The 25,467-nt window shown below is 50.9% G+C and overlaps 3 protein-coding genes across 5 annotated transcripts in view; all 3 read right to left on the reverse strand.

The window, feature by feature from the left end:
- Positions 1–5,607: 5,607 nt before the first annotated feature.
- SYNE4 (spectrin repeat containing nuclear envelope family member 4) lies at positions 5,608–9,636 on the reverse strand. The gene is made up of 8 exons (XM_012809155.2): positions 9,238–9,636; positions 8,905–9,055; positions 8,276–8,398; positions 7,888–8,082; positions 7,565–7,813; positions 6,610–6,687; positions 5,876–5,934; positions 5,608–5,786 (listed from the first exon to the last, which is right to left on the reverse strand). Exons 1-8 carry the CDS (start codon positions 9,363–9,365, stop codon positions 5,609–5,611), a joined length of 1,161 nt encoding a protein of 386 aa, XP_012664609.1. The 5' UTR covers positions 9,366–9,636; the 3' UTR covers position 5,608.
- A 142-nt stretch (positions 9,637–9,778) lies between these two features.
- Positions 9,779–13,687, reverse strand: ALKBH6 (alkB homolog 6). Of its 3 annotated transcripts, none has more exons than XM_003796113.3 (7): positions 13,630–13,687; positions 12,780–12,858; positions 12,427–12,495; positions 12,104–12,164; positions 11,616–11,767; positions 11,274–11,390; positions 9,779–10,220 (listed from the first exon to the last, which is right to left on the reverse strand). In XM_003796113.3, the coding sequence occupies exons 1-7, from the start codon at positions 13,671–13,673 to the stop codon at positions 9,957–9,959; spliced, it is 786 nt and encodes a 261-aa protein (XP_003796161.2). In that variant the 5' UTR covers positions 13,674–13,687; the 3' UTR covers positions 9,779–9,956. The 3 variants fall into 3 exon arrangements, with proteins under 3 accessions (XP_003796161.2, XP_012664610.1, XP_012664611.1); XM_012809156.2 differs by having other exon boundaries at positions 12,947–13,673; XM_012809157.2 differs by lacking the exon at positions 9,779–10,220 and having other exon boundaries at positions 11,290–11,352; positions 13,630–13,682.
- A 418-nt stretch (positions 13,688–14,105) lies between these two features.
- The window catches only part of CLIP3 (CAP-Gly domain containing linker protein 3), a 17,065-nt gene continuing 5,703 nt past the window's right edge, over positions 14,106–25,467 (reverse strand). Inside the window, exons 2-13 of the mRNA XM_012809158.1 lie at positions 24,494–24,633; positions 24,313–24,406; positions 23,954–24,115; positions 23,387–23,505; positions 22,145–22,381; positions 18,552–18,687; positions 18,277–18,405; positions 17,482–17,625; positions 17,288–17,411; positions 17,017–17,081; positions 16,571–16,643; positions 14,106–15,636 (exon numbers count right to left, since the gene is read on the reverse strand). Coding sequence (XP_012664612.1) covers positions 15,582–15,636; positions 16,571–16,643; positions 17,017–17,081; positions 17,288–17,411; positions 17,482–17,625; positions 18,277–18,405; positions 18,552–18,687; positions 22,145–22,381; positions 23,387–23,505; positions 23,954–24,115; positions 24,313–24,406; positions 24,494–24,633 — 1,478 coding nt within the window. The 3' untranslated portion in view covers positions 14,106–15,581. The remainder of the gene's footprint in view (positions 15,637–16,570; positions 16,644–17,016; positions 17,082–17,287; positions 17,412–17,481; positions 17,626–18,276; positions 18,406–18,551; positions 18,688–22,144; positions 22,382–23,386; positions 23,506–23,953; positions 24,116–24,312; positions 24,407–24,493; positions 24,634–25,467) is intronic.

Here is a 25,467-nt window from a genome sequence, read left to right on the forward strand (position 1 = left end):
ATTTTTTTTTAATTATAGCGGTATACATTAATGCAATCATGGGGTATAATGTGCTGGTTTTATATACAATTTGAAATGTTTTCATCAAACTGGTTAACATAGCCTTCACAGCATTTTCTTAGTTATTGAGTTAAGACATTTATATTCTACACCTAGTAAATTTCACATGTACCCTTGTAAGATGCACCATAGGTGTGGTCCCACCAATTACTTTCCCTCAACCCATCCTGCCCCCTCCCCTCCCCTCCCTTTCCCCTTCCCTTTCTTCTTAGGCTATAATGGGTTATAGCTTTCATAAGAAAGCTATAAATTGGTTTCATAGTAAGACTGAGTACATTGGATACTTTTTCTTCCATTCTTGAGATACTTTGCTAAGAAGAATATGTTCCAGCTCCATCCATGTAAACACGTAAGAAGTAAAGTCTCCATCTTGTATTTTTTTTTTTTTTGGCTCAGTGTATTTTTAAATGAAATGAGTATAATAATACTGCCTCCCTGATGTGGCCATTACTCTGCTACAATGAATTAAATACGTGTGGCAGCAGGTGATAATGGCCCTCTATGATCTACCACTTTAGTTCGCTTGGAAGCAATTCCCATGAGGTTGCTGGCTTTCTACAATGAGCCTCTGTTGTGCTTGAGGCTTTCTGGGAGGTGGGTTAATGCCTCAGAGGCAACCCTGAGCCTGCTGGGGACAGCAGTCATTGGATGAGTGCCCCACCTGCCTTTTGTTCTAGAAGGTTCCTCATATGCCCCCTACTCTGGGAGTGAGCACTGGTTGTTTGCAGTGGTTATGACTCCATAAATGGCATTTTTTGGCTTTCCCCCTGCTCTGCCTCTCCCTACTTGCCACTCTTCACTCCTGCCTTCTAGGATCACCCCCCAGATAAACCACCACCCGAGGCCTTGGCTCAGAGGATGTTCTCGTGCCATGCGTGGGAACAGGGCCAGAACTCCGCTGATGGATTGTGCATGCCTGCTGCTGTTTTTTCCATTCTGCTAAGGCACAGGGTCAGCGTTTCACCCATCTGTTACACAGAATCTCCTGATCTAAAAAAATTGCTATAAAAGACATATGGGAATTGGAGTAATTTGGAATATGGATAGAATTGTTAAAATAGAATTGAATTTAAAGTTTCTGATTTTGATGACTGTCGTATAATTGTGTAGGAGAATGCCCTTGTTAAGATAGACACTGAAGTATTTAGGAGTAAAGGCATCATGTCTGTAATTATGCTCAAATGGTTCCAAAACATACGTACTTACATAAACAGATTAGCAAGAGTATGAATGCTAATACAAATGAAGCCAAATGTTAATAATTGGTGACCCTGGGTAAAGAGTACATGGGCGTTATTGTACTAGTCTTTAAAAGTTTTCAAGGGCGGGGCTCAGTGGCTCATGCCTGTAAACCTAGCACTCTGGGAGGCCAAGGCAGGTGGACTGCTTCAGCTCAGGAGACCAGCCAAAGCTAGAGTGAGAGACTCTGTCTCTAAAAAATAGCCAGGCAACGGTGCCCGTTGCCCAGTGGGTAGAGCGCTGGCCACATACACTGAGGCCGGTAGGTTCAAACCCAGCCGGGTCCAGCTAAACAATGGCAGCTGAAACAACAGCCAAAAAATAAATAGCCGGCGACTGTAGTTCCAGCTACTTGGGAGGCTGAGGCAAGAGAATCGCTTAAGCCCAAGAGTATGAGGTTGCTATGAGCTGTGATGCCATGGCACTCGACTGAGGGCAATAGAGTGAGACTGTCTCAAAAAAAAAAAAAAAAGCCAGGTGTTGTGGTGGGTGCCTCTAGTCCCAGCTACTTGGGAGGCTGAGGCAAGAGGCTCGCTTGAGCCCAAGAGTGAGGTTGCTGTAAGTAAGCTTACTCTACCAAGGGCAACAAAGTAAGAGTCTGTTTCAAAAAATAAATAAATAAAAGTTTTCAATAATTTGAGAGAAAGTCTTAACTCTTGTCACCCTGGGTAGAGTGCCAGCAACCTCAAACAATCCACTTGCCTCAGCCTCTTGAGTAGCTAAGACTACATGAGGCCCAGCTAGTTTTTCTATTTTTAGTAAAGACAGGGTCTTGCTCTTGCTCAGGCTGTTCTCGAACTCCCAAGTTCAAGCAATCCACTTAACCTCAGCCTCCCAGAGTCCTAAGATTACAGGTATGAGCCACTATGCCCAGCCATTTTCAGTAATTTGAAACAAAAATCAAAAACTGAAAGTGTCAATAATTGTATCAGCATCTTATGGGTCATTCTCCATCTTTGGGTATCAGAGATCCTCACATACAGGGCATGTTTTCATAAAAATGAAATATGTATTTTCTGAGACTTCATAAAACTCATGCAAAACTTTCTTCACAGATTTTTCCATAAATTAAATGAAGTTTCTGTGTATTTGGCCTTTGAAAAACTAATATCTGGTCTCCACCCTATTGGGAATCACAAGTTGCTAGAATGTGTTCTTGTCTTGAGTCAAACTCAGCGGTGCTAAGGGACAGGGTCATTGAACAGATGCAGGAGTTGGCCCAGTGGTACCTTGAGGAACTCTGGGAACTCACTGTACTGGACGAGGAGCCACCAGACACACCTGCACCTTCTCATCACTCCTGTCCAGCACCTTTCTTTGAACAACCCTGGGTTCAAATGATATGGAGAAGTGACTGAAATTTTTTTACAGTGGTAAAAGTATTGTAATTAGATTTTTAAAATAATCTTGATCTTCTGGAGATGCTCCATGAATGAGTAAAAGAATATGATGTCTAGAGTTGGCTTCAAAGTAGGGGGAGATGGGGGTGGATGTTTGGGAGAATAGAATGGGATTGGCCCTGAGTGGATAATGATTGGAGCTAATGATGAGTCCATGAGGACTTGTGATACTGTTCCCCTTTTGTACAAGTTTAAAAGTTACCAGAATGAAAGCTGGGAAGACTCCAGTGGTGCTTCTCTTACTCAGATTAGTCCTCCCCATGGCCACACTTGATCTGGCCCCATCACCTCAAACCTCATCTGCTTCCACTCTCCCCTTCCAATCAGGCTTCAGCTACACTGGCCTTCCCACAAGCAGGCACATTCCTACCTCAGGGCCTTTGCCCTTGCACCTCCTCCACCCTGAATGCCTTTCCTCAAGGTCTGTACTGTCCAATATGGTAGTGAGAATACCTGTGAACATTTAACTATGATAGTGAGAATACCTTGAACATTTAAAATGTGGTCAATGTAACTGAGAAACTGAATTCTTAATTTTATATATTTTATTGTATTTATTTTAATTTTCTTTTTAAAGATAAGAGTCTTACTCTGTTGCACTGGGTACAGTGCTGTGTCATCACAGCTCACAGCAACCTCAAATTCTTGGGACTCAAGTGATCCTCTTGCCTCAGCCTCCTGAGCAGCTGGGACAAGTGCCTGCTACAACACATGGCTAGTTTTTCTATTTTTAGTAGAGACAGGGTCTCACTCTTGCTCAGGCTCCTTTCCAACTCCTAAGCTTAAAATCCACCCGCCTCAGCCTCCAGAGTGCTAGGATTACAGATGTGAGCCACTGTGACCAGCCTTAATTTTAAATAATTTCAGTTTAGGCCAGGTGAGGTGGCTTATGCCTGTAATCCTAGCACTCTAGCCAAGATGGGTGGATTGCTTGAGATCATGAGTCAAGACCAACCTGAGCAAGAGCAAGACGCCCCCATCTCTACTAAAAATAGAAAAACTGAGGCAAGAGGATCGCTTAAGCCCAGGAGTTGGAGGTTGCTGTGAGCTAATTTGCCATGACACTCTACCCAAGACGACAGCATGAGACTCTGTCTCAAAATAAATAAATAAATAATTTCAATTTAAAAACTGAAGTAGTATAAAATAGTTTCTGTTATACAGCTTTGTTGTTTTGTAAGACTACATTTTATCTCCCCAAACTTTAACATCCAAACTGAGATGTGCTACCAAAAAATATTTCAAAGACTTGGTAAGAGAAAAGGATTGTAAAATATCTTATTTTTCTACATTGATTGCATGTTGAAATGATATTATCAGGTTAAATAGAATATAAATTATTAAAATTAATGTCACCCATTTCTACTGTTTCAACGTGACTACTAGAAAATGTTAAAATACACTCACAGCTCCAATTATATTTCTGTCATACAGCACTGTTCCAGAAGCCTCTGTGGCTTGTTTTCTCATAACAGTTTGCCATAATGGTGTAATTAATACTGTGGTGACTTAATACCTGATACCTACCTCCCATTTAAACTGTAGCCCCTCTCCCCTTTTCCCCAAAAATCACTTGATTTTTCTCCTTAGCACTATCACCTGCTACATATTTTACTTATTTTTTTTAACCAATTTTTTTATTTTTTATTGTTGCAGTTTGGCCAGGGCTGGGTTTGAACTCACCACACTTGGTATATGGGGCTGACACCCTACTCACTGAGCCACAGGCACCACTTGTTTTTAAAATTCATTGTTGATCTGCCCCACTAGAATGTCAGCTCCAGATGAATTTTTTTTTTCAGATTTTGTTTGTTATGAGGGGTTGTTTTTTGTTTGTTTGTTTGTTTTGCCAGGGCTGTGTTTGAACCCACCACCTCCAGCATATGGGGCGGCACCCTAGTCCTTTGAGCCACAGACACCACCCCTGTTTGTTTATTTAGACAGAGTCTCACTGTGTTGCCCTCAGTAGAGTGCTGTCATGTCACAGTTCACAGCAACCTCAAACTCTTGGGCTTAAGCGATTCTTTTGCCTTAGCCTCCCAAGTAGCTAGGACTACAGGTGCCCGCCACAACACCAGGCTATTTTGTTGTTGGAGTTGTCATTGCTATTTAGCTGGCCCCAGGCTGAGTTCAAACCTTCCAGCCTTGGTGCATGTGGCTGGCACCATAACCACTGTGCTATGGGTGCTGCCAGCTCCAGAGGAATTTTAATCCATCTTGTTTACTATCCTGGCCTGGCTCATAGCAGGCAGTCAATATTTGTTGAATGAATGAATGAACAAATGACACAGATATGTTCTATCACCAGGTATACTGGCAAGACTCTGTGGGCTCTATTGGCTGGTGATCCCAAGACCACACCTTCTCTTTAGGTAGGGGCAGAGACTTGGCCCGGCATTAGTAACAGGGCCAACCCAGTTTGCATCCTGCCTTTCCCTGGAACCTGGAGTGTCTCCCAGAATCTGAGGCATTAATGTCTCCAGGAAGAGTCCTCAACAATGAGAGATGGGAGCTGGCATATAAATGCCACAACTTCTTTGCATGAAGTGACACAACTTCAAACTGTGTTCCACAGAGTTTCCCAGAGGTCCCCAGTAGGATGGTGCCAGAACAGCAAGCAGCTCATTAACTCAACCACTACGGGCTTCTTCCCTCCCTGGCTCTCTTCCTCTCTCCCTTACTATCACAAGTATCACCTCCCAAATAAAGTACTTGTACTTGAATCTTTGCATCAGGGTCTGGAGCAAGCCAACCTGAGATGAGCTGATTCCATTCTGTGTTCTGTAATCAAAGCAAAGAGATCTATCCAGACATGAGGGCCATAACCTAGATTCTGGGTACTCAAGCACACAAGATCCTGACACGTCCATTGACAGTGACCATTTATTATACATGTCTGAGCTGTGTACTCAGATTGGGGGGAGACCATTGACGTAACTGAGCACCAGGTAAGGTGTCCTGGCCAGTCGGACATGAGAGCAGCAGAGGACCCCTGCAATGGGCAGGAGCAATGCAGCCCCAACCAGGAGAAGGAGGAGGAGGATAAGGAGAAAGGCCAGGGGCCACCTGGATGTAGGATCGGGGGCCCTGCCAAGGGAAATGCAGTGTTAAATATGTGGGTGGGGTGCCACCATGAGCCTTGTCCACCATACTCCAGACCCATGTGGGCACCTTACCCAGTATCTACCTCCAATGTCACATCCCGGAGACTGGGAGACACTTGCCTCTTCTTGTCCTAAGGATAGACAGCAGCCCACAGCATAATGGATAGAAGCGACACTTAGTATGGACTTGCCCTTACTACTATAGACCTACAGGGATAGTCTCTCTCTCCTCCTTTCCTGGCACCCCTGCTATCCCCAGGACTCCAACCATGGAATATCTCAGGTGTAGTGGATGTCCATGTGTGCCTATCCTCCCTCCAATCCAACCCCCCTTTTCCTGATAACAGTGGCTCAGTTTGGAGTGGCAGGGTCATTTGTTCTATTCCCAGGCCTTCGGGTTCATGTGAAGTTGACCCCCACCTACTCCATGTCCATGATTAGGGACATGACCCTGACCTGGCCAATCCTGACCCAAGCCAGGCAGGTGGGAGTCAGCCCTGGGACTTCGGCTGCTGCTAGTAGGTTGGAAGCACTCTCCTTCCCTGGGGTGGTAACCCAATGGGAAATAAGGGTGTAGTGGCCGGGGCAGCCATTCTGCTGAAAAGGAGGCCACCCTGGAAAAGCAGAGGTCAAGAGAGGGAGGGACTTAGCCCTAATGCCATCGGAGGTTCTAAATTCAGCAGTGCCTAGACTTTTCAATTATGTGAAAAAAAAGCATCCTCTTTTTTGTGTCATCCAATTGGTTGGATTTCTGTCACTTGCTATCAATATTCCTGAGTGCTATGCCTGGCTGAGGACAAGCTCACCTGAGGCTTCTGGAATAGGGCACATCTTCGGTAACCTGCTAAGTGTTTCCGGTGGCTGAGACCAGACATGAGCATATCCTGTGGATAGAAAGGGGTATGTGGCTTTGGAGAACAAGCCACTAAGAGAAGCATGGTTGGGGAAGAACTAGGATGTGGAGGGGGTACCACAGAGATGAGATTCTGGGGGCACAGAGAGATCTCACGGGGCAGAGCCAAAGAAACCAAGAGAGGAGAGACATTATTTATTCATTCATTCAACAAATATTTAATGAGTGTCTGTTACATGCCAGGCACTCTTCTAGGAGCTGGGGACCCAATGGGGATGGAAATAGGCAAATTCCTGACCTTTTCGGAGCTTATGCTTTAGTGGGAGGGAGAGACCATATACATAAAGTCAAACGGTGGTAAGTGCTATCAGGAAATAAAGTAAGAAGACAAGGGTTGCTAATGTTTGGGGGCCAGCCAGGGAAGGCCTCTCTGAAGAGTGGAGTTTGAGGAGAGACTGGAAGGAAACGAGGGCTATGCTTCTGCGGACTTCAAAGTAGGAGTGAATGTGTGATGTTTGTACAAGAGCCAGGAGGCCAGTGCAGCTGTAGCAAGGACAGTGAGGGGCAGAGGGAGGAAAAACAGGCTTGATGATGTCGAGACAGATGAGAGGGGATGACAGTGAGATAGTCAGAGGGATGAAGAAAGTGGAGATAAACATAGAGACACTCTCCTTCCCTGGGGTGGTAACCCAGTGGGAAATAAAGGTGCAGTGGCCGGGGCAGTCGTTCTGCTGAAAAGGAGGCCACCCTGGAAAACTAGGGGTGAGAGGGAGGGGCTAAGTCCCAAAGATAAAAAGGGAGGGACTGAGCCACCAAAACCTTGAAAAGGGCAGGGCACTGCTAGAAGGCACACAGAGGTGCCTCTGGGTACCTGAGGGAGGAGGGTCCCTTGAGGGGACTGTTCTTACCTCAAGGCCTTGTCCTCTGCCCTGTGGGGCCCTGTGGCCACACAGCTCACAGGGAGCTGCTGGTGTCCAGGCTGTCTTTTGCCCCAAGGGTCCAAGGCCCCCAACATCCCCTGCTGGGTCCCATTCCAACTCTGCAGAAGTGGGGAGGCTACTGGGTGCCCAGGGCCCCCAGACTCCACCAGGTCCTGGCCCATCTGCGTCCCCCTCAATCTCCAAGTCCTGGTCCACAGTGCCAGCATCCTTGAACACCTGGGTCAGAGAACAGAGGTCATGGGAGTCACAAGATTGGGGCCCAGGCCAGGAGCCATCAAGTTGGGCCATACCAGGCTATAGCCAACTAGCTGGGCCTGCAGCTGCCAGAGCCGTCGAAAGATGGTGTCTCGGTGGGCTCCAAGGGCCCTCAGGATCTGCTCCAGGGATGCCCAGGCCCGAGGCTCACTCCGCTGTGCCAGCCCCTCACCGAACGCCAGCAGTGCATCCACACGCTCTGCTGCTCCTCGAAGGTCTGCCTGCAGGGCCTGGGGACACATGGTCAAACATCACCTCGCACATACACCAGGGACACCAGAGACCCAGAGCTGGAGTTACCCCTCCCCCATTTTCTATCCAGAGACTTGAAACATACAATAAACCCATTTCCCACCCCCAAAAGCTGGCACCCACCCCTGAGGCCCTGCCCACCCTCCCACATTCTGGCCTCCCCTTGCCTACCTGCAGCTGGACCATTCCTGTCTGGGCAAATGCCCAGGGCCCCCGGCCTCGCTCCATCCCCAGTAGGCAAAGGTGCAGGGTGTCTTGCTCAGCCTCTAGTACCTCCAGGCCAGAGATGGGCTGCTGGGGAACACAGGGGTCCACATCAGGGCCAATGAGCCAGTCTAGACATTGCCCTCACCCCATTGCCATCCCTCCTGTGTTAGGCTCCTGCCTTCTGCATGTTTCTCGATCGCAGAATCCATCCCTGGATCATACCAGGGCTGTGCCCACTGAGGTACCTTCCCAGTAGAGCCAGGCCTGGGGACATCTAATCCAAGGTCTTTGGGTCTTCAAAGCTCCTGGAAACCTGGATATGTGTGGCTTGGGGTCTGAGGTAATGGGGTAGGTACCTCCGAGAGGTAGGTCTGGCTACACCAGGGCCAAAAATGAAAATCACTCTCCCAGTTGGTAAATAACAGAATATTTTTCTACTGATTGGTAGAGAGACATTTTCCTGAGTGTGCCTCCCCCCACAGATGCCCAACACCTTTACAGAATCATTACCTCATCTGCAGTGTGGAGGCCAGATTTGGGGGGACAAAGAGGAGGTGGGAGCTAGCACAGGGGGCTGGGTCATCTCAGCTCACCTCACAATGTTTACTTCCAGCTGAGTCCTCATGGGAAGAGGGCATTAACAATCTTGGGGGGCCAGCAGTGGGCTCAGTGCCCCTTAGCCTTCCCTGGAAGTGCTCGGGAGGGTCCAGGGAGTCCTGTGCCAGGTTCTGGGCCTGCTCTGGCCTGGAAAGGAGGGGGCATTGAACCAGTGAGCCCTAGTGCTTCACTTTCCACCTGACACTCACTCCATCCTCAGGTCCCTTTCCTGTCCCCAGGTGATCAGTCATAGCACCCCCTACCCTAATGTGGCCCTTGCTATTGCCCCCACTTTCTCAGGAACAATCTTCAAAAGCCCCAGTCCCCACCTGATTCTCTCCCCTCCGGATGGAGGGCAGGTAGTGCATCCAGCAGCTTCCGGCTCCCTAGGGGCTCCAGGGGGGTGGTTGAGGGGCTCTGAGAGGAGTCTAGGGCCCAGAGGTGGGGACAGGGCCATAGCTGAGAGCCCGAGGACAGAGAATCAGATGAGGACACCCAGTAAGAGCCTTTTCCCTAACCAAGGCTGTCCCCCAGACCTCAGCAGGACTCATCCAGGCCTATGGCTGCAAAAACACCCAAGGGCGGGGCCTGGCTCCACCCCTTCCAAGAGGAACCTGGACCTGGGTAATTTGATGCCCTGCTCAGGTGACAACAGAACAACTTAACTCTTTACACCCCAGCAGCACCAATAGCTAAATCTCCCAACATCACCCCATCCCGTTGAAGGAAGTTCCAGTTATAACCCACCCCAGCCCCTCAAAAGTCCTATTCTCTCCCACTCAGGACCCATACATCTAATCTCCAGGCCCTACCCCACCCACTTATGGTCCAGATGTGGTACCCCTCAGGAACCAAAAAAACCCACTAAAACCAAGGAAAGATATTTTTGGTTTATTTGGAATGGGATCTTCTTGGTTCCCACAAAGTTACACTGAGAAAATAAATAACGCAGGGAGCTGCCTCCACCCCAGGGTTCCAAGGTCACAGCATGCCAGACCCAAGGTGGGCAGGAACCCGGGAATCCGAATGGGTGCCAGAAGCCTGGTGGTCACTTGCTGAGCAGAAGGCCAGCGCGCAGCACGCGGGGTACACGGCGTATAGTCAGGGAGACCCTGGTGCCGCGGACCAGGCAAGCCCCAGGCCTTGCCAATGGGCAGGCAGCTGCATTGGATGGCAAGGAGGTGGAATCGAGTGCATCTATGCTGGTGGCTGCGATGCCATGGAGGAGGCGCGTGTAGGCGGTGCCACGGAGCACCAGCAGGCTTCGAGGTTCCAGCAGCAACGAGGTAGTGGGCTGGGGTGGGGGCCGGGGCTGTGGGGCAGGTTGATGGTCAGTGGGTCTCCAGAAGTCAGGTGTGGGGGGAGAGGTGAGAGGTCACAGGCTTTGGGGGGTCAGGGACAAGGGTCAACAAGTCCCCAAGAACAAAGGCTAAAGAGCAAACACATTCCCAAGGATCAAGGCTTTGGTGGTTCAGGAGTGAAAATTGGTGGATCCTGGGGTCTAGGCTGCCAGGGAAGCGAGGAGGTGGGACAGCAGGCCCTCAGAGAGGCAGGAACTAGGCAGCAGATAAGGGAATGGGGTGGAGGAGCTGCAGCTGGGATCTCCCAAGAGCTGGGGTTGGGACCAAGAGACCAGCAGTCCCTAGGAAACTCAGGCAGAGCCAGCTGAGAGGGCATGGCTGAAACCAGGTTGGGGAGGACAGCAAGGCAGAGGTTAGTGGGAGTGGCACACCCAAGGACATCAGAATGTTACAGGATGCTAGCACGGGGGGTGGGGGTGGGGGGTGCTGGCGTACCCAGGAGTACATAAGGCTAGAGGGGAAGCTCCAAGAAGGAACTGGTCAGGGTATCCAGGGGAGTTTCTGTGAACACTGAAGCATCAGAAATGCATCACTCAGAGAAAGAAGTCAGAGAAGGTGCTGGCAGGGTCCCTGAACAGCAAGTCATGTGTCAAGGGTCCAAGGAGAATCTAGGTGTCTGGCACTACAGATCACATTACTGGAGTGGCAGGAAGTCTATGCAGGGGACAGAGTCAGGACATCCAGGAGGATGCTGGGGAACACTTGGGGTATCTGAGGTCAGAGCATATGCTGGAGTACCGTGGAGCCCTGCATGTGAACTGGGCAGTTGGAACACTCTGAGCATGTGGGGTCAGGAGATCAGGGGCATCTACTCAGCAGGTTGGGGCACTGGGGTGTCTGTGGAATCATGGTATACAGGATATCCTGAAAGCAGATGGGCTGGGCATCTAGGAGGCAGGTATACCCTATAGGGACAGAGGAAGGTGTCTGGGAGGATATCAGGTGTACCTCAAAGGTGGGTGAAATGTCAAGTACAAGTGGCTGGGATAGCATCTCTGGCTCACCTGTTCCATAGGGTCATCATCCTCTGGCTGCCGTGGCTCGTAGAGGTCCAGTATAGTGTGGGAGCCCAGGCTGATGGTGCTGACAGTTGGGTAGTACAGTGGTCCGTCCTCATGGGGCTGGGGAGTAGGCACCAGGGCTGGGCAGGGCAGGAGTCCATACCCCCTACCCTTTAGGCTAAAGGGGGGCCCCCAAGCTGGGGACAGGGAGGTGAGCGCCTGCTTGGGGTGTGTGGCTGCTTGATGAGTGTGAGGGAGGGCAAACAAGAATCCTTGCCCTGTGATGTCTCAAAGGTCTGCGGGGAGGCAGTTACTGAGGGGGCTGGGGAGAGTAGATGCAGTTACCATGATGCCCTCCCCAGGCAGATACTGGTTCACAAGGACATGGTTAGCTGGGAGACCCCCAAAAAGTCGGAGGTCAGATACTTTGTCCACGTAGCGCTGGAGCCATGGGGGTAGCCGCTCAGGAACCATTCCCCGAGGATGGGGGAGCCCACCTGGGGAGGGCAACAGCATTCTGAGGGCTCCCCCATGGTGCCTGGAGCCCCCCTTAGGGACATCCCAATGATTGAAAGAACCCTGACCCCCTCAGGGACCACTGGACCCTTCAAAGGCTCTCTAACTTCACCATTGGATTCTTTCAGATACTCCCAACTCATAAGGAAAATCCTAACTCCTCAGGACCTCTACTGACCCCTCAAAATCTCAATGTCCATTGTGACCCCATGTACCTTCAGGAAACCTCCCAAAATGTTCTTGAGATTATTGTACCTGGGCCCCCTGCTCTAGCTCACACCCCAGAATCACTCATGCCCTCAGCCAGGGATACTTACCCCAGTTCTGTAACCTCCTCCCAGAGAGCTGGGTCCACTTTGGCTTTGGGGCATTAAAAACCTAGGAGATGGAGATAGGGGCACTCCTTTTTCAGGACCCTTCCATAATTCTCCCACCCAGGCCAACAGAGGCCTTTACCTGGGGTGGAAATGGATCATCTCATTGTCTGTGGGAACCATTCTCTGGGTAATGTTGGATTTTGTTGTTTGCCTTCCTTCCTGGGGAGGCCTTTAGCCCCAAAGCCCACCTGTGTCTTGGGGCCAGGGTTGGGGAGAGATATGGCAAGAGGGAGAAAAACAGACCAGAAGGGTACTGAGATCACCTGTCGAAGCAAATACTCCTCCTCTTCCTTGGAAATGAAATCAGGGACATAGTAGATTACAGGTGGTGCCTAGGATAGAGAGAGCCCCCTGAAGGTGTGGCCCTTCCAATCACACAGGACCATATCATCGCTGAGCAAACACTCCCTCTGGAGAGGCTCAAGATGTCAGGCTGCAGTCTGAAGTTAAGGAACTAGTGCCCATTCTGGGATAGGGTAGAAGTAAAGGTGGACTCTGAGGGTAAGAGGGAGGGGGCAGTCCCAACCCATGAACCCAGGAGTCAGCTTGCCTATCCCACCCCACCTCCCACCCACTAGTCCCCACCTTCACCCTCTGCACCCCCATTCCTGATAACCTGCTCCACCCTGAATGGTTCCAGGGCTGGGACCCTGGAGTCCTGTTCCTCCATCGACACCAACTCCTTGTACCCAGTCCTGTGGAGAAGAGGACACTGAAGTCACTCAGCCTCCCATCCAAAGCCCAGGATGCAGCCTTCCACCCCATCACCAGCCAGGGACTCACCTCAGCAGTGAAATTCACTGTCTCTAAAACCTGAGTTCTCAGCGTCTCAAAAGCCACACAGCGAGCCCCCAGGCTCCATGCCCCAACACAGTGAGCACCCAGACTACTTCTCCAAAACTTTGCCCACCAAGGGCCCATCAAACTAACAACCTCCCTCTCAATCCTCTGAGAATATACTCTGGCCCCACACAAGGAGCCTTTCTCAAAAACTCCACACTTACCCATCAGGCCTGCACTCCAGAGCCCTTTTAAACACCTTAATCATTTAAGAGACCCCTCTTCACACCCACAACCACGATCCCCGCTCTCTAACAACACTCAGCCCCGCCACGAGCCCTTCCCCGGCCTCAGGCCCTTTCAGACCCCTCGTTCTGAGCATCCTTGGTCCCCCAATCTGAGCATCCTCAGACATGTCCACCCTCAGCCTCCTTGGGTACCTCACTCTGGAGCCCCTCAGATTTCCCTTCCACAATCCCCTTTCACTCCAGCGTCCTGAGCCCTTTAGCCCCGAGCCTGACTCCCCTCAAATCTTTTTCTCTCCTTGAACCTCTCAGAACCCTGCCTCTGAGTCTCTCAGGACTGCACTCTTAAAGTCTCCTTGGACCCCACGCTGAGCTTCTCCGGATCCCCGCTCTCAGCCCTCCGAGACAACCATCTCTGCCCGGGTCACCCCCAAAACTGACCGTAAACCAGTGTCCCCTCCAATTTCTAAATTCAATACTTCCATCCCCCCTCCAGCCACTTCCGGCCAACATTACTGACGTAAGTCCTCAGGCCAATGGGAAACCTCAGCGGCCTTAAGGGCCTGCCTTCCACCCAATCGGCGCCCTAGCGCCGTATTCGTCCGCCCCCTCCACCCTCCCTGCGGATAAGCGGTGCTTCCCGGCCTCTGAGCTACCGCCGGATGGAATCTTCGTTTGGCACCTGTCAATCAGGGCGCCAGAACTTAGCCCGTCTAACGGGGAGCTGGTCCAGATGGGAGGGGCAGTCAAGGCGGCCGCGGGAAGGACGCCAGAGGGGCTGTTTGAGGGACTTTCCGCAGGGCTGTTCTATGTCCATGCCTCAGGAAGGCGAGACTGACAGAGTACTTCCTCTCCCACCCTCCCCCAGCAAAGGGTACAGAGACAAGACTGAAACCCCCAATGACCTGACACTGATAGGCCATAGAAACGTCTTTATTGAAGAGGTCAGGAGTCATGCTGTTTGGGGACATGCAGTGAAGGGGCAGTTGTGAGCTGTCCTTGGTGGTCTGGGCCCCAGATCTGCCCTGGACCCCCTTGGCCTTCAGGTTCTCCCTTGGGCTGTTGCTCTGGCCCAGGTGCTGTAAGGTCCTTTGGGGCCAGTGACCAGAATATAGATTGAAATGGGGCTCCAGAATTTGGGATCCCCTCAGGGCCTTGGGGACATCCATGTATTAAACATGGAGGCTTTAACAGTTGGGATTCTCTTGGGGCTGAGACTCTTGGAATTTGGGTGTATTGAGATCCATGGACTCAGGGTATTGAAGTTCTGCAGTTTCCAGGGATGGGAATTCCTGTTTGGGGTATCCTGGTGCCTGTGAATAATAGGGCTTGAGGTGCCCTGGGAGTCTGGAATTCATCTCTTGACTTCAGTCTCCTCCATCCCAGGCACAAGACCTGATAATTTGGTTTCTTAAGGGCTTGGGATTGGATTTGAAAATTTGGGATTCCCTGGGGATTTGGGGATTCTAAGATTTAGGGGTCCTGGGAGTGAGGGCCTTGAGATTTTCTAGGTGCTGTAGGAACTTGAGGGCATAGGGGAATTTGGGATATAAGTACTCTGGGGTTTGGAATCCCGAGTCCTCAAATGGGGCCTCTAAATTTTGGGGTCCCCCAAAGTCATTGCTTAAAAAATAGAGAATTTTCTGGGAGCCTCAACAGCACAGGAGCTGTGGGCTATTGTGGGGTGGGCTTCATACAAGGCACTGGGGGTTTCTCAAGGGTACAGAGGATAGGAAGACTTGGGGGTCCTGTAATTAGCACTTCCAGGACTGTTTTGGTATCTGTAAATTAGGGATGACAGTGGACTAGTTAAGGTGGCTCTCTTATTTTGGGATAAGAAAAAAGGTCTTGTTAATGGAGGAAGTAGCTGAATGCTAGGCTGGAGTATAAGGGCTTTGGGGTGACCATGGGTTCATGACATCTCAAGGGGACTGATGTTAAACAGGGATAATGACTTGAAGATCTGTTGCTCTAGAGGTGTGACCTATGTTTATTTCAAAAGGATTTGGGAGAGATCTTTTTATGGGAGGGTTTCTGGTAAGTGATGAGTGACTCAAGAATATTCTGTGTGGAGCATCATGTGGAGAGGGTCACCATCATTTGGGGGTGATGTGGAAATCAATTAATTTGGGGTTCTTCTCTGAGAGGTTGGGGATAGGGACTAGCCTGAAGTGCTACTCAGGGAATCTTTGTTCTGGTGACATGGGGTCTGTATTTGGGGGGTTATGATGGGGGAATCTGTTAATAATGGGGCCTCAGTGATTGAGGGCTGGCTAATGGGGGATCTCTACTCTCAATGTGTTACTGGGAATCTCTATCGCAGGGTGACTTAGGGGCTCCTTGTGTCAGGAGATGCTAGTAGGGACTCTGTCTCTGTCAGGTATCCAGGGCCTCTAAGACTGCATCTCTGCCCTCAGCATCCAGGGAAACCAGCAGCAGAAGAGCAACCTGAAAAGGAGACCTGGGTCATACTCTGATGCAGGCTATAAGAACATCTGGATCCATCACCCCCAGCTTGTCCCTCATGCTTACAATTTGACCTTTCTGGATTCTGCCTCTTCTCTCTCTAGCTGTGCATTTTTAGGTTCATGTGGAGTGGAGAGTGTTCTGCTTCCTTTACCTGCCCTCTAAAAGTGAAGTCACCAGGATCCAGTATGGGCCCTACACTCTAAAGGCTATTTCTCGGTGTGCTTTTTTTTTTTTTCTTATAGACAGAGTCTCATTTTATCACCCTCAGTAGAGTGCTGTGGCGTCACTGCTCACAGCAACCTCCAACTCCTGGGCTTAGGCAATTCTCTTGCCTCAGCCTCCTGAGTAGCTGGGACCACAGGCGCCCACCACAACACCCGGCTATTTTTGGTTGCAGTTTGGCCAGGGCTGGGTCCAAACCCGCCACCCTCGGTATATGGGGCTGGCGCCCTACTCACTGAGCCACATGCACCGCCCTCTGGGTGTGCTTATTAGTCATTAAGTTTTCCTTTTTTTTTTTTTTTGGATAGGGTCTTACTTTGTTGCACTTGGTAGAGTGCTGTGGCACCATAGCTCACAGCAACCTCAAACTCTTGGGCTTAAGTGATTCTCTTGCCTCAGCTTCCCAAGTAGCTGGGACTACAGGTGCCTGCCACAACATCCAGCTATTTTTTTAGACAAAGTCTTGCTCTGGCTCAGGCTGGTCTCAAACTCGTGAGCTCAGGCAATCCACCTGCCTCGGCCTCCCAAGTGCTAGGATTACAGGCATGAGCCACTGTGCCTGGTCCTGTCACAAGTTTTCCTAACCTTTCTCTCTAGCCCTCACCAGAGTTCCTGACCCCTGTGTTCAACTGCCTTTGTGGTTGCCTCTGCCTGGACATCCCACAGAAGAGGGGATGGGTCAGCCACACACCTGGAGATAGAATTCTCTGATGCAATGTCCTTTGGGGTCCGGACTGTCGTGAAGGTGCGTTTGGGCTGCGTCACTGAAGAGGAGGATAGGGGCTCAGGTGAGGTGATGACAGACCCACCTGTGTCCTCAATACCCATCCAGACTCTTATCCATGTCCCCAATACCTACCTGGATTCCCAATGCCCATCTGGACCTCTTGTCAAAAAATACCTGCCATGTCCTCCAGTAATCACCCTGTCCCCAACATCTGCTCACCCCCATGTTCCCAAAGAGCCTCGTTGTTAACTTTCCCTTTGAAATCTATTCTCTTTGGAACCCTATCACATCATTTTCCTGGACCTTGTATCCTCAGTTAAATACCAAACACTCTGTCACCAGTATGTGCCTGTAAACCCATGACCATTCATCTTCCATCCCCGGTCCCCAGCCCCTACCCTCCAACTCACTTGTCACTTGATGTACTTTTTTGGCTCCAACACTGTCCCCAGGGGGGTCAGTGGATCCACCAATCCTGAGGAAACACAGGGAATGGGAGAAGTCAGAGCCACGAGAGGCCAGAGTCTGATTGAGACCTGTGCCCTAGGGGCCTATGAGGACAGCTGGGTTGGGCAGGGGGGTATCCATATTGTCCTGCTGGCCCAAGAGGAGGAGACCACCTTAAAGGGAATCAGGGCTTGGAGTGGTGTGGTTGGGCTAGGAATCAAAGTTCAGACTCACCTCTGAATGCGGGATGCTGGTGCAAAGACCCCATGCCGAGGGGGACAGGTGAAGTACCTGACACCAAAGACAGACCCATCATGCTTGCCCGTGGGCTGGTCCAGCTCAATGCCATACCAGTAACCTGCAGCAGAAGGATGTTAGGATGCCTCCAGGCCCTGCCTGCCCCCTCAGCCCCGGGTCCACATCCTCACCTGGAGCAAAGTCTGTCTTGCCATAGAAGCGCACAATCCCCTGCTTCTGGCCTGCCACAAGGACTTGGTCTCCCACTTCAGCCTTAGCTCCATCGCGCTGCTGCAGGCTGCCCAGAGATGGGGATGATGGGGACTTCTTCTTGCCTAACAGTAGAGGGTACAGAGGCTGTGGGTAGGAGTAGAGTCCCAGATGCCAGCTTGGGGACTCCATGCCACTTGGAAAGCCCCAAAGCAGAAACCCTGTCCTGGCTCATATGAGAGGAACTCCAGAGACTTTCCCAGAATGTGGAGTGTGGTGGGGGATTGGCTTAAAGGAACACTGAATCCCAGATGCCAGAGAACTGGGGGCAGGGGGCTTTTGGCCTGAGGAGAAACTGTCACAGAACCTAGAAAACCCCAATCTTTTCTCAGTGCTGAGTATAGAGAGGCCAAAGGAGAAAGTAAGTCAGAAGTCAGGAACCCAGAAACTGTCCTAAAATGAAGGGGGAATTGGGTCTGTGAGTAAATTAGTCACAAAAGCCAGGACTCCCCAGATTTTTTTCCTAAAATTGGGGGAAAACCTTGGGCCTGAGGGGAAACTAAGTTACAAAAGGCTGGGAACCCACAGGCCATTCTAAGAACCAGGTGGGGCCTAGACTGAGCCAAAAGAGAATCTGAATCAGAGAAGTCAGAAACTGAGTTTGTCTTCTACAACTGGAGTTTGGGCCTCAGCAGAAACGGAGTCATAGAAGCTAAGTGACCGACAAAATATTGCCAAGACTGGCTTGTCCCACCCCTAGAGCTCCTTTCTCTGACCTTTGTGTTCTCTGCGACCTTTGCCAGTGACACGAGAGAAGTCCATTCGGGGAGTCCGGGGTGTGGAGGTAACAGAGGAGGGGGGTGCATCCACCGCCTTGGAGATCTTGGACACAGAGGCAAAAAGACCTGGGGGAACAGAGCTTAGGCTTGGTGTTGTCCAAGCCTCTGCCCTCAGCCCTGCCCTCAGCCCCCAGCCCGTCATCCCCACAGCAGCATCAGAACTACTGAGTGGACCCCACCCCCACCCCTCTTGGACCCCAGGTGGGACTGACCCTGTTTGGGAGGGCAGATGAAGTACCGGACTCCCCCAACGCTGCCATCATTCTTGCCCTCAGGTTCATCCAGCTCCACGCCCACCCACTGGCCGCTGGCGAACTCTGTGGTCCCACAGAACCGCAGTGTGCCCGTCTGGGAAGACAAGGGAGGATATGACATGGCTTGGGAAGGGGACTTGGGAGGCCGTGACAGATCACCAGCACACAGGCAGCGTGATGGGGTGGATGAGGGAGCCCTGGGCTCAAATCTCAGACCAGACATCACCATTACTGATTAAATGACTTACCTCTCTGGGGCTCAATTTCCTTATCTTTTTTTTAAATTTCCTAATCTTTGTTTCTTTTTTTTTTTGAGACAGTCTCATTATGTCACCCTGAGTAGAATGCTGTAGTGTCATAGCTCAGAGCAACCTCAAACTCCTGGGCTCAAACAATCCTCCTGCCTCAGGCTCCCAAGCAGCTGGGACTACAGACATGCACCACCATACCTGGCTAGGTTTTTTGTTTGGTTGGTTGGTTGGTTGGTTGTTGTTGTTTTTCTTTTTTTCTTTCTTTTTTTTTTTTTAGTAGAGATGGGGGTCTCATTCTTGCTCAAGCTGGTCTCGAATTCCTAAACTCAAGGTATCCTCCTGCCTTGACCTCCCAGAGTGCTAGGATTACAGGCATGAGCCACTATGCCTGGCCAATTTTCTTATTTTTGAAATGGAAACAGAAATTATTCCCACCTTATAAGATTGTTTTGGAGCTGCCTTAACAAATACAGTAAATAGTAACCAGCCACATAAGACAATTTAAGTGTAAACGGAATTAAACAGTCATTTCCCCAGTCACACTAGCCAAATGTCAAGCATTCAACAGTCAATGTAGCCTGTCCCTACTTTTTTTTTTTTTGAAACAGAGTCTCACTATGTTGACCTTGGTAGAGTGCTATGGCATAACAGCTCACAGCAACCTCAAACTCTTGGGCTCAAGTGATTCTCTTGCCTCAGCCTCCCAAGTAGGTGGGACTACAGGTGCCCACCACAAGACCTGGCTATTTTTTTGCTGGAGTTGTCATTGTTGTTTGGCAGGCCCAGGCCGGGTTCAAACCCACCAGCCCTAGTGTATGTGGCCAATGAGCTACAGGTGTCAACCCACCTTGTCCCTGCTTTAACTGCATGGCAGATATAGGCCATTTCTACCATAATAGGAAGGTCTTTGGGACAGGGCTGTGGGGAAGAAATTAAAACCCTCAGAACAAGGCCAGGCATGGTGGTTCATGCCTGTAATCCTAGCACTCTGGGAGGCTGAGGTGGGTGGATCGCCTGAGCTTATGAGTTCAACACCAGCCTAACCAACAGCGAGATCCCGTCTCTAAAAATAGCCAGGCATTGTGGCAGGCACCTATAGTCCAAGCTACTTAGGAGGCTGAGGCAAGAGAATCACTTGAGCCCAAGAGCTGGAGGTTGCTGTGAGCTATGACACACACTCTACTGAAGGTGACAAAGTGAGACTCTGTCTCAAAAAACAAAACAAAACAAAACCCTCAGAACAGGGCCTGGTACTAAGGAAGGAATCAGCAAGTGTTGGCCATTATTAGGCTGTAACTTTGGTCAGGGGACTTGCTGGGCCTCAGTTTCATCTGCAAAATGGGGGAAACCAACCCACCCCAGGGGTAGTTGCCTGGTGGAAACATTTTTAATACATGTAAAGTTGCCTAGGGGCAGTGAGCCTTTGGTGAGTGTAGTTACTGTTACTGTGTGAGGGCTCATTTACCCACAGTGCCTCAGCTCCTTGTCTATAAATGGGCAAATTCATGCCCAGCTTCAGAGGGCAGATGTAGGGATTAGAACAGTACCTGGCAAAAAAGAGTAGTTTGTATGCACCAGCCTCTGTTCTAAGGGCCTGACACATTTTAATTAACTTAAACCTCACGCAACCCTCTGAGGTGGGTACTATTTTTTTTTCTCAGTTTTTGGCCAAGGCTGGGTTTGAACCTGCCACCTCCGGCATGTGGGGCTGGCGCCCTACTCCAGGCACCGCCCACATGCCTGATCTGGTTTGGTTTTTTTTTTTTGAGACAGAGTCTCACTATGTCACCCTTGGTAGAGTGCCGTGGTGTCACAACTCACAGCAACCTCAAACTATTGGGCTCAAGCAATCCTCTTGCCTCAAACTCCTAAGCTCAGGCAATCCACCCACCTTGGCCTCCCAGGGTGCTAGGATTATAGGCATGAGCCACTGCACCTGCCTAGGTGGGTGCCATTATTATCTCCATTTACAGATGGAAAACTTGATGCCCAGAGAGGTGGAACCACTGGCCCAGGTCTCATAGCCCTTAAGTGGCAACGCTGAGATTACCTTAGCAAACACCAGAGCCTGAGCTCATAAACACTGCACCATGCTGCTTCTCTGAGGGGCAGAGATTGGTATTACATATCTCAAGGCAAAGGGTTTCACCTCTTGGAGCCTCTTATAATCTTCAGGGTTGGAAAATGAAAAGAGTCAACCCATCTCTTTTTCATAACTGTCTGATGGATTTGATTAGATCATGTATGAAAAGCTTTCTGAATGGGGCTAATGCATGAAAACTCATGATTAGGAAGCATTAGTGACTTTTATGGTTTCTCACTGCACAAGAAACAGAATCCTAATTCCTTCCAGTGGCCTGCAAGTCTGGTGTGACCCAGGCCCTGCTGACTCTCCACCTTGCCCTCCTCTGGTCTCACTGCCCTTTCCCACTTGTGGGCCTCCCTACCTGCTTCCTCTTTCCTTATCCCTGCAGGGTGAGCTCCGTCCCATCTCAGCTTGGACATCACCTCTTCAGAGAAGCCTTCCCAGAACACCCCAGCTAAAAGTACCCCTACATTCAGCCAGGGACAGTTTCCTAATCCAGGCATTTAATGAGTTCATAGCTCTTATTGCTACCAGAAATTATCTTAACCACAAGTTTACCTTCTTACCTGTCTCTCCTTCATTACAAGTGGAGCTTAATGCAGACAGGGCCTGACACAGCCCTCTGTCCCAAAGGACAGACTGAGCCCAGGATGGAATGCCTGAATGGTGGAAGATTCTCTCTGCCCTTCAGGTCTTTCACCTGCTCCCATACCTAAGACCCCTTTCTCCTTTTCTTCTCCTGGTTTGCTCCTCCTTAACCTCAAGTTGGGTGCCTCCTCCCTCATACCCAGTCACTCCAGTGTATACTTTCCTAGTCAAAGTCGTGACTGCCCTGAGAGTGGAGGTAAGGCCCAACTGGGGACCACCTGACCCAGAGGAGTCACAGAACCATGCTGATCCCTCTGCTTGTGCCTCCCCACAGCCATGACTACTCTGGGCCATCACTGTCAGGTGATAGGTCTGTTTCTCCCCTGGACTGTCAGATGATAGGTCTGTTTCTCCCCCTAACCAAGAGCTCAGCACAGGGTGAGGTTCAGAAGAGGTACCCAAGACTAATTATTTGATGAAATAAAGTACTGTGTGAATGAATGACTGGGAGGGCAGGCAGGCAAAGGCGACAGCCTGTACTCAGCCCAAGGACCCAGTTTGGAGGGAAAGGGGGCTGAGTACTACGCCCTCCCCCACCACACACACATAGACCCCCAGTCCCTGACCTTCTGGCCATCCAGCAGCACACGGTCTCCCAGGCGCAAGCCCAGTGCACTAAGCATGAGATTGCCTGGGACGTTGTCATAGTTGGGTAGCGTAACCTTGGGGAGGGCGCAAGATAGTGGCACAGCCTCCTCCAACAGCGTCCGCAGCTCCTTGGCCACCAGCGCTGCCTCTGCCTTGTCCAGGGACATGTCCATAGGGTCTGGGACCACCTCTGCAGGCACCTGTCCTTTTCGATTCTGCAGGCCAGTGGGAAGAGAGGGGGTGGGGACTCAGAGGCACAGGCCACAGTGACATGGAGACCATGTCCCTGGAGACCCTGAGTCTGGGTGAAGCAGGGTAGGAACTAGGTCATACCCTGGGCCAACATAGAAATAAAAAGAAGTGCGGGGTGTTCAAATGCAGACCACATCCCCAGGAAGTCCACCCCTGAGAGCCTGAGCTGGGGATGTGTAAGGTGTTAGAGCAGTGGTTCTCAACCTGTGGATAGTGACCCCTTTGGACCGTACTAAAAGTTATCGGCATTAGGAAGGTTTAGAATCACTGTGATAGAGGGTGGGACTGAGGGTAGAGCCAACAGGGAGTGAGGGTCTGACTTCAGGGCTTTAGGTCACACCCTCAGGGAGGCTATGCCTAAGGACCCCAACCCTGTATGAGGCCAAGTGGGAGGACACTGACAACGAACTCCTGTGGTAAGTACAGGATGAGGGGCCAAGCTCCGGACAACGGGAAGTGAGGAGAGGCAAGGTCTCAGGAGCACAGACCATGTTCCCCCCAAGATATTCATGCCTGGGATGTTGGAGAATAACTGGTGTTGGGGGTGGGACCTGGTAATGGATGGGTTGGGGGTTAAAAATCATACTGAGTTTATGAGCAGCTCAACCCTCTCTTTCATAGAGGGCCTAACTCGACTGTCTTTGCGATGTTGAAATGCTGTCTACACACAGCCACCAGGTCAGCCAGAATTGGAAGAAAAGATATTCCTTGCTGGATGACCCTGGAAAATCCTTCAATCTCTTTGCCTCAGTTTCCCCATTGTAAAATGGGCTTATCATAGACTTCACCAGACATATAATGGACACTAACTAAATTTCTACTGTTATTTCATTTGTTGGACGTACAGATGGTATTTGTAATATTTGGGAAGTTGAGAAATGCAGGTGACGCTTGTCCCCTGCAGAGGCCCACTTGAGGGAAGGAAGGACAGGGGAGGAGAATGGGGGACTGGACCACAGTAGACGTACCCTCAGTGCTGGGTTGGCGCCATGCTCCAGCAAACATTTGGCGGCACCCAGGCACAGGTTGGAGGCAGCAATGTGCAGGGCTGAGCCATGGTTGAAGTCACTGCACGTGGAGTTGACCACTAGCAGTGGGCAGGAGGAGAGTTACAGGTGAGCACCAGCAAGACCCCAGCCCTCCTCAGACCTTCAGGTTCATCTCTTAACCTGCAGGCCCCACAGCCTTCGCACCAGAACCCCGCTCCCACCTCACTCCTTGGCCACTCCCCTCCCACCTAGGCTGACATTCCCTGGGGTTCTGGACACTGAGCCCCATCTCCCTCCACACCTCCTGCCTGCTTCCTCACTATCTCCTCGGATCCCAGTCCCCTCTCCCCTCCCAGCCAGGCCTCAGTTCTGTCCCATCACTCCACATCCTGGCCCTCTCACCCTGGTCTCCACCTCCGTCACCCAGGTCTTTGCACCCTACACACACACACACACACACACACACACACAGCATCCTCCTCCACTTTCCAGCCCTCCTTCCTCCTGTGGGTCCTGTCTCCTCCCACCCTGATCCCTCCTCCTCACCTCGTGGCCTTGCGCCCTTCAGCAGCACGCGTACGAGGTCGGGAACATCGAAGTAAGCTGCGTAGTGAAGCGCATTCATGTTGGTCCAGCGGCTGCGCAGGGTCACGTCAGCGCCCAAGGCCAGCAGCTGCTGTGAGAGGCGCACGGCCGCAGCAGGGTCCCCTGCACAATAACCTGGGTCATCTCGGAACCCACCTTCAGAGAATGGGCACAATGCATGAGGAGGGCCCTGGGTCTCAGAGACTGCACTCTGGGATCCTAGGCTGCAGGTTCCAGATGAGGCAGGTGTTCTTGGTGGTTTTGAGGGTGTTGGTTCTGGAAGCCTAGGGTTAAGGGCTTATGGGGGTTTGGGCCCTCACCAACTCCGTGGGCCCCAGCCTTGCACGCATAATGGAGCAGGGTCATGTCCGTCAGCCCATCACGATCATTCACGTGGCAGCCTCGACGCAGAATCTGCCAGTACCAGAGGACCAGGGAGGATTACCCAGACATATGGGAAACCCTGTCCCCTGCCCTCTCCAGCTTCCCAAGTGTTCTTACCTCATTGCCAATGACATCTATCTTGTGCTGGACTTGAGGCACCCACTGGCGCACAATGGCAAACAGCTCTGGGATGGTGGTCTGGGGGTTGAACAGAATCTCCTGGCATGCCGGGTCATTGGGATCGAAGAAGGTGAAGGCTGGGGTGGTGAGAGATCCAAGGTTACCCCAGGCAAGCTGACCCTCTTTTTCCATCCTGAGGCAGGGAGCTTAGATCTTTGCTTTTAAGAGCCTTGAATGCAGGCCAGGCACAGTGGTTCACGCCTATAATCCCAGGACTCTGGGAGGCCACAGCAGGTGGACTGCTTGAGCTCAGGAGTTTGAGATCAGCCTGAGCCAAACTGAGACCCCTGTCTCTACTAACAATAGAAAAACTAGCTGGTGTGGTAAAGGGGGGCCTGTAGTCTCATCTACTTGGGAGGCTGAGGCAGGAGGATCATTTGAGACCAACAATTTGAGGTTGTTGTGAGCTATGATACCACAGCACTCTAGCCTGGGCAACACAGTGAGACTTTGTCTCAAAAAAAAAAAAAAGGCTTGGCACCCATAGCTCAGTGGTTAGGGAGCCAGCCACATACATGGGGGCTGGCAAGTTCGAACCCGGCCTGGGCCTGCTAAACAACAATGACATCTACAACAACAACAACAAAATAGCCGGGCATTGTGGTGGGCTCCTGTAGTCCCAGTTACTTAAGAGGCTGAGGCAAAAAATAGCTTAAACCCAAGAGTTTGAGGTTGCTATGAGCTGTGACACCACAGCACTCCACCAAAGGGTGACACAGTGAAACTCTGTCTCCAAAAAAAAAAAAAAAAAAAAAGGGCCTTGAACATAGAGTCTCAAACTGGTGGCACATAGCCTACCATCAACCCATAGGCATTTTTTTTTTTTGAGACAGAGCCTCAAGCTGTCCCCCTGGGTAGAGTGCCATGGCATCACAACTCACAGCAACCTCCAACTCCTGGGCTCAAGCGAG

This window comes from Otolemur garnettii, unplaced genomic scaffold (genome assembly GCF_000181295.1).
Source record: "Otolemur garnettii isolate 467f Iridium unplaced genomic scaffold, OtoGar3 scaffold00100, whole genome shotgun sequence".
NCBI classification, from domain to species: Eukaryota; Metazoa; Chordata; class Mammalia; order Primates; family Galagidae; genus Otolemur; species Otolemur garnettii.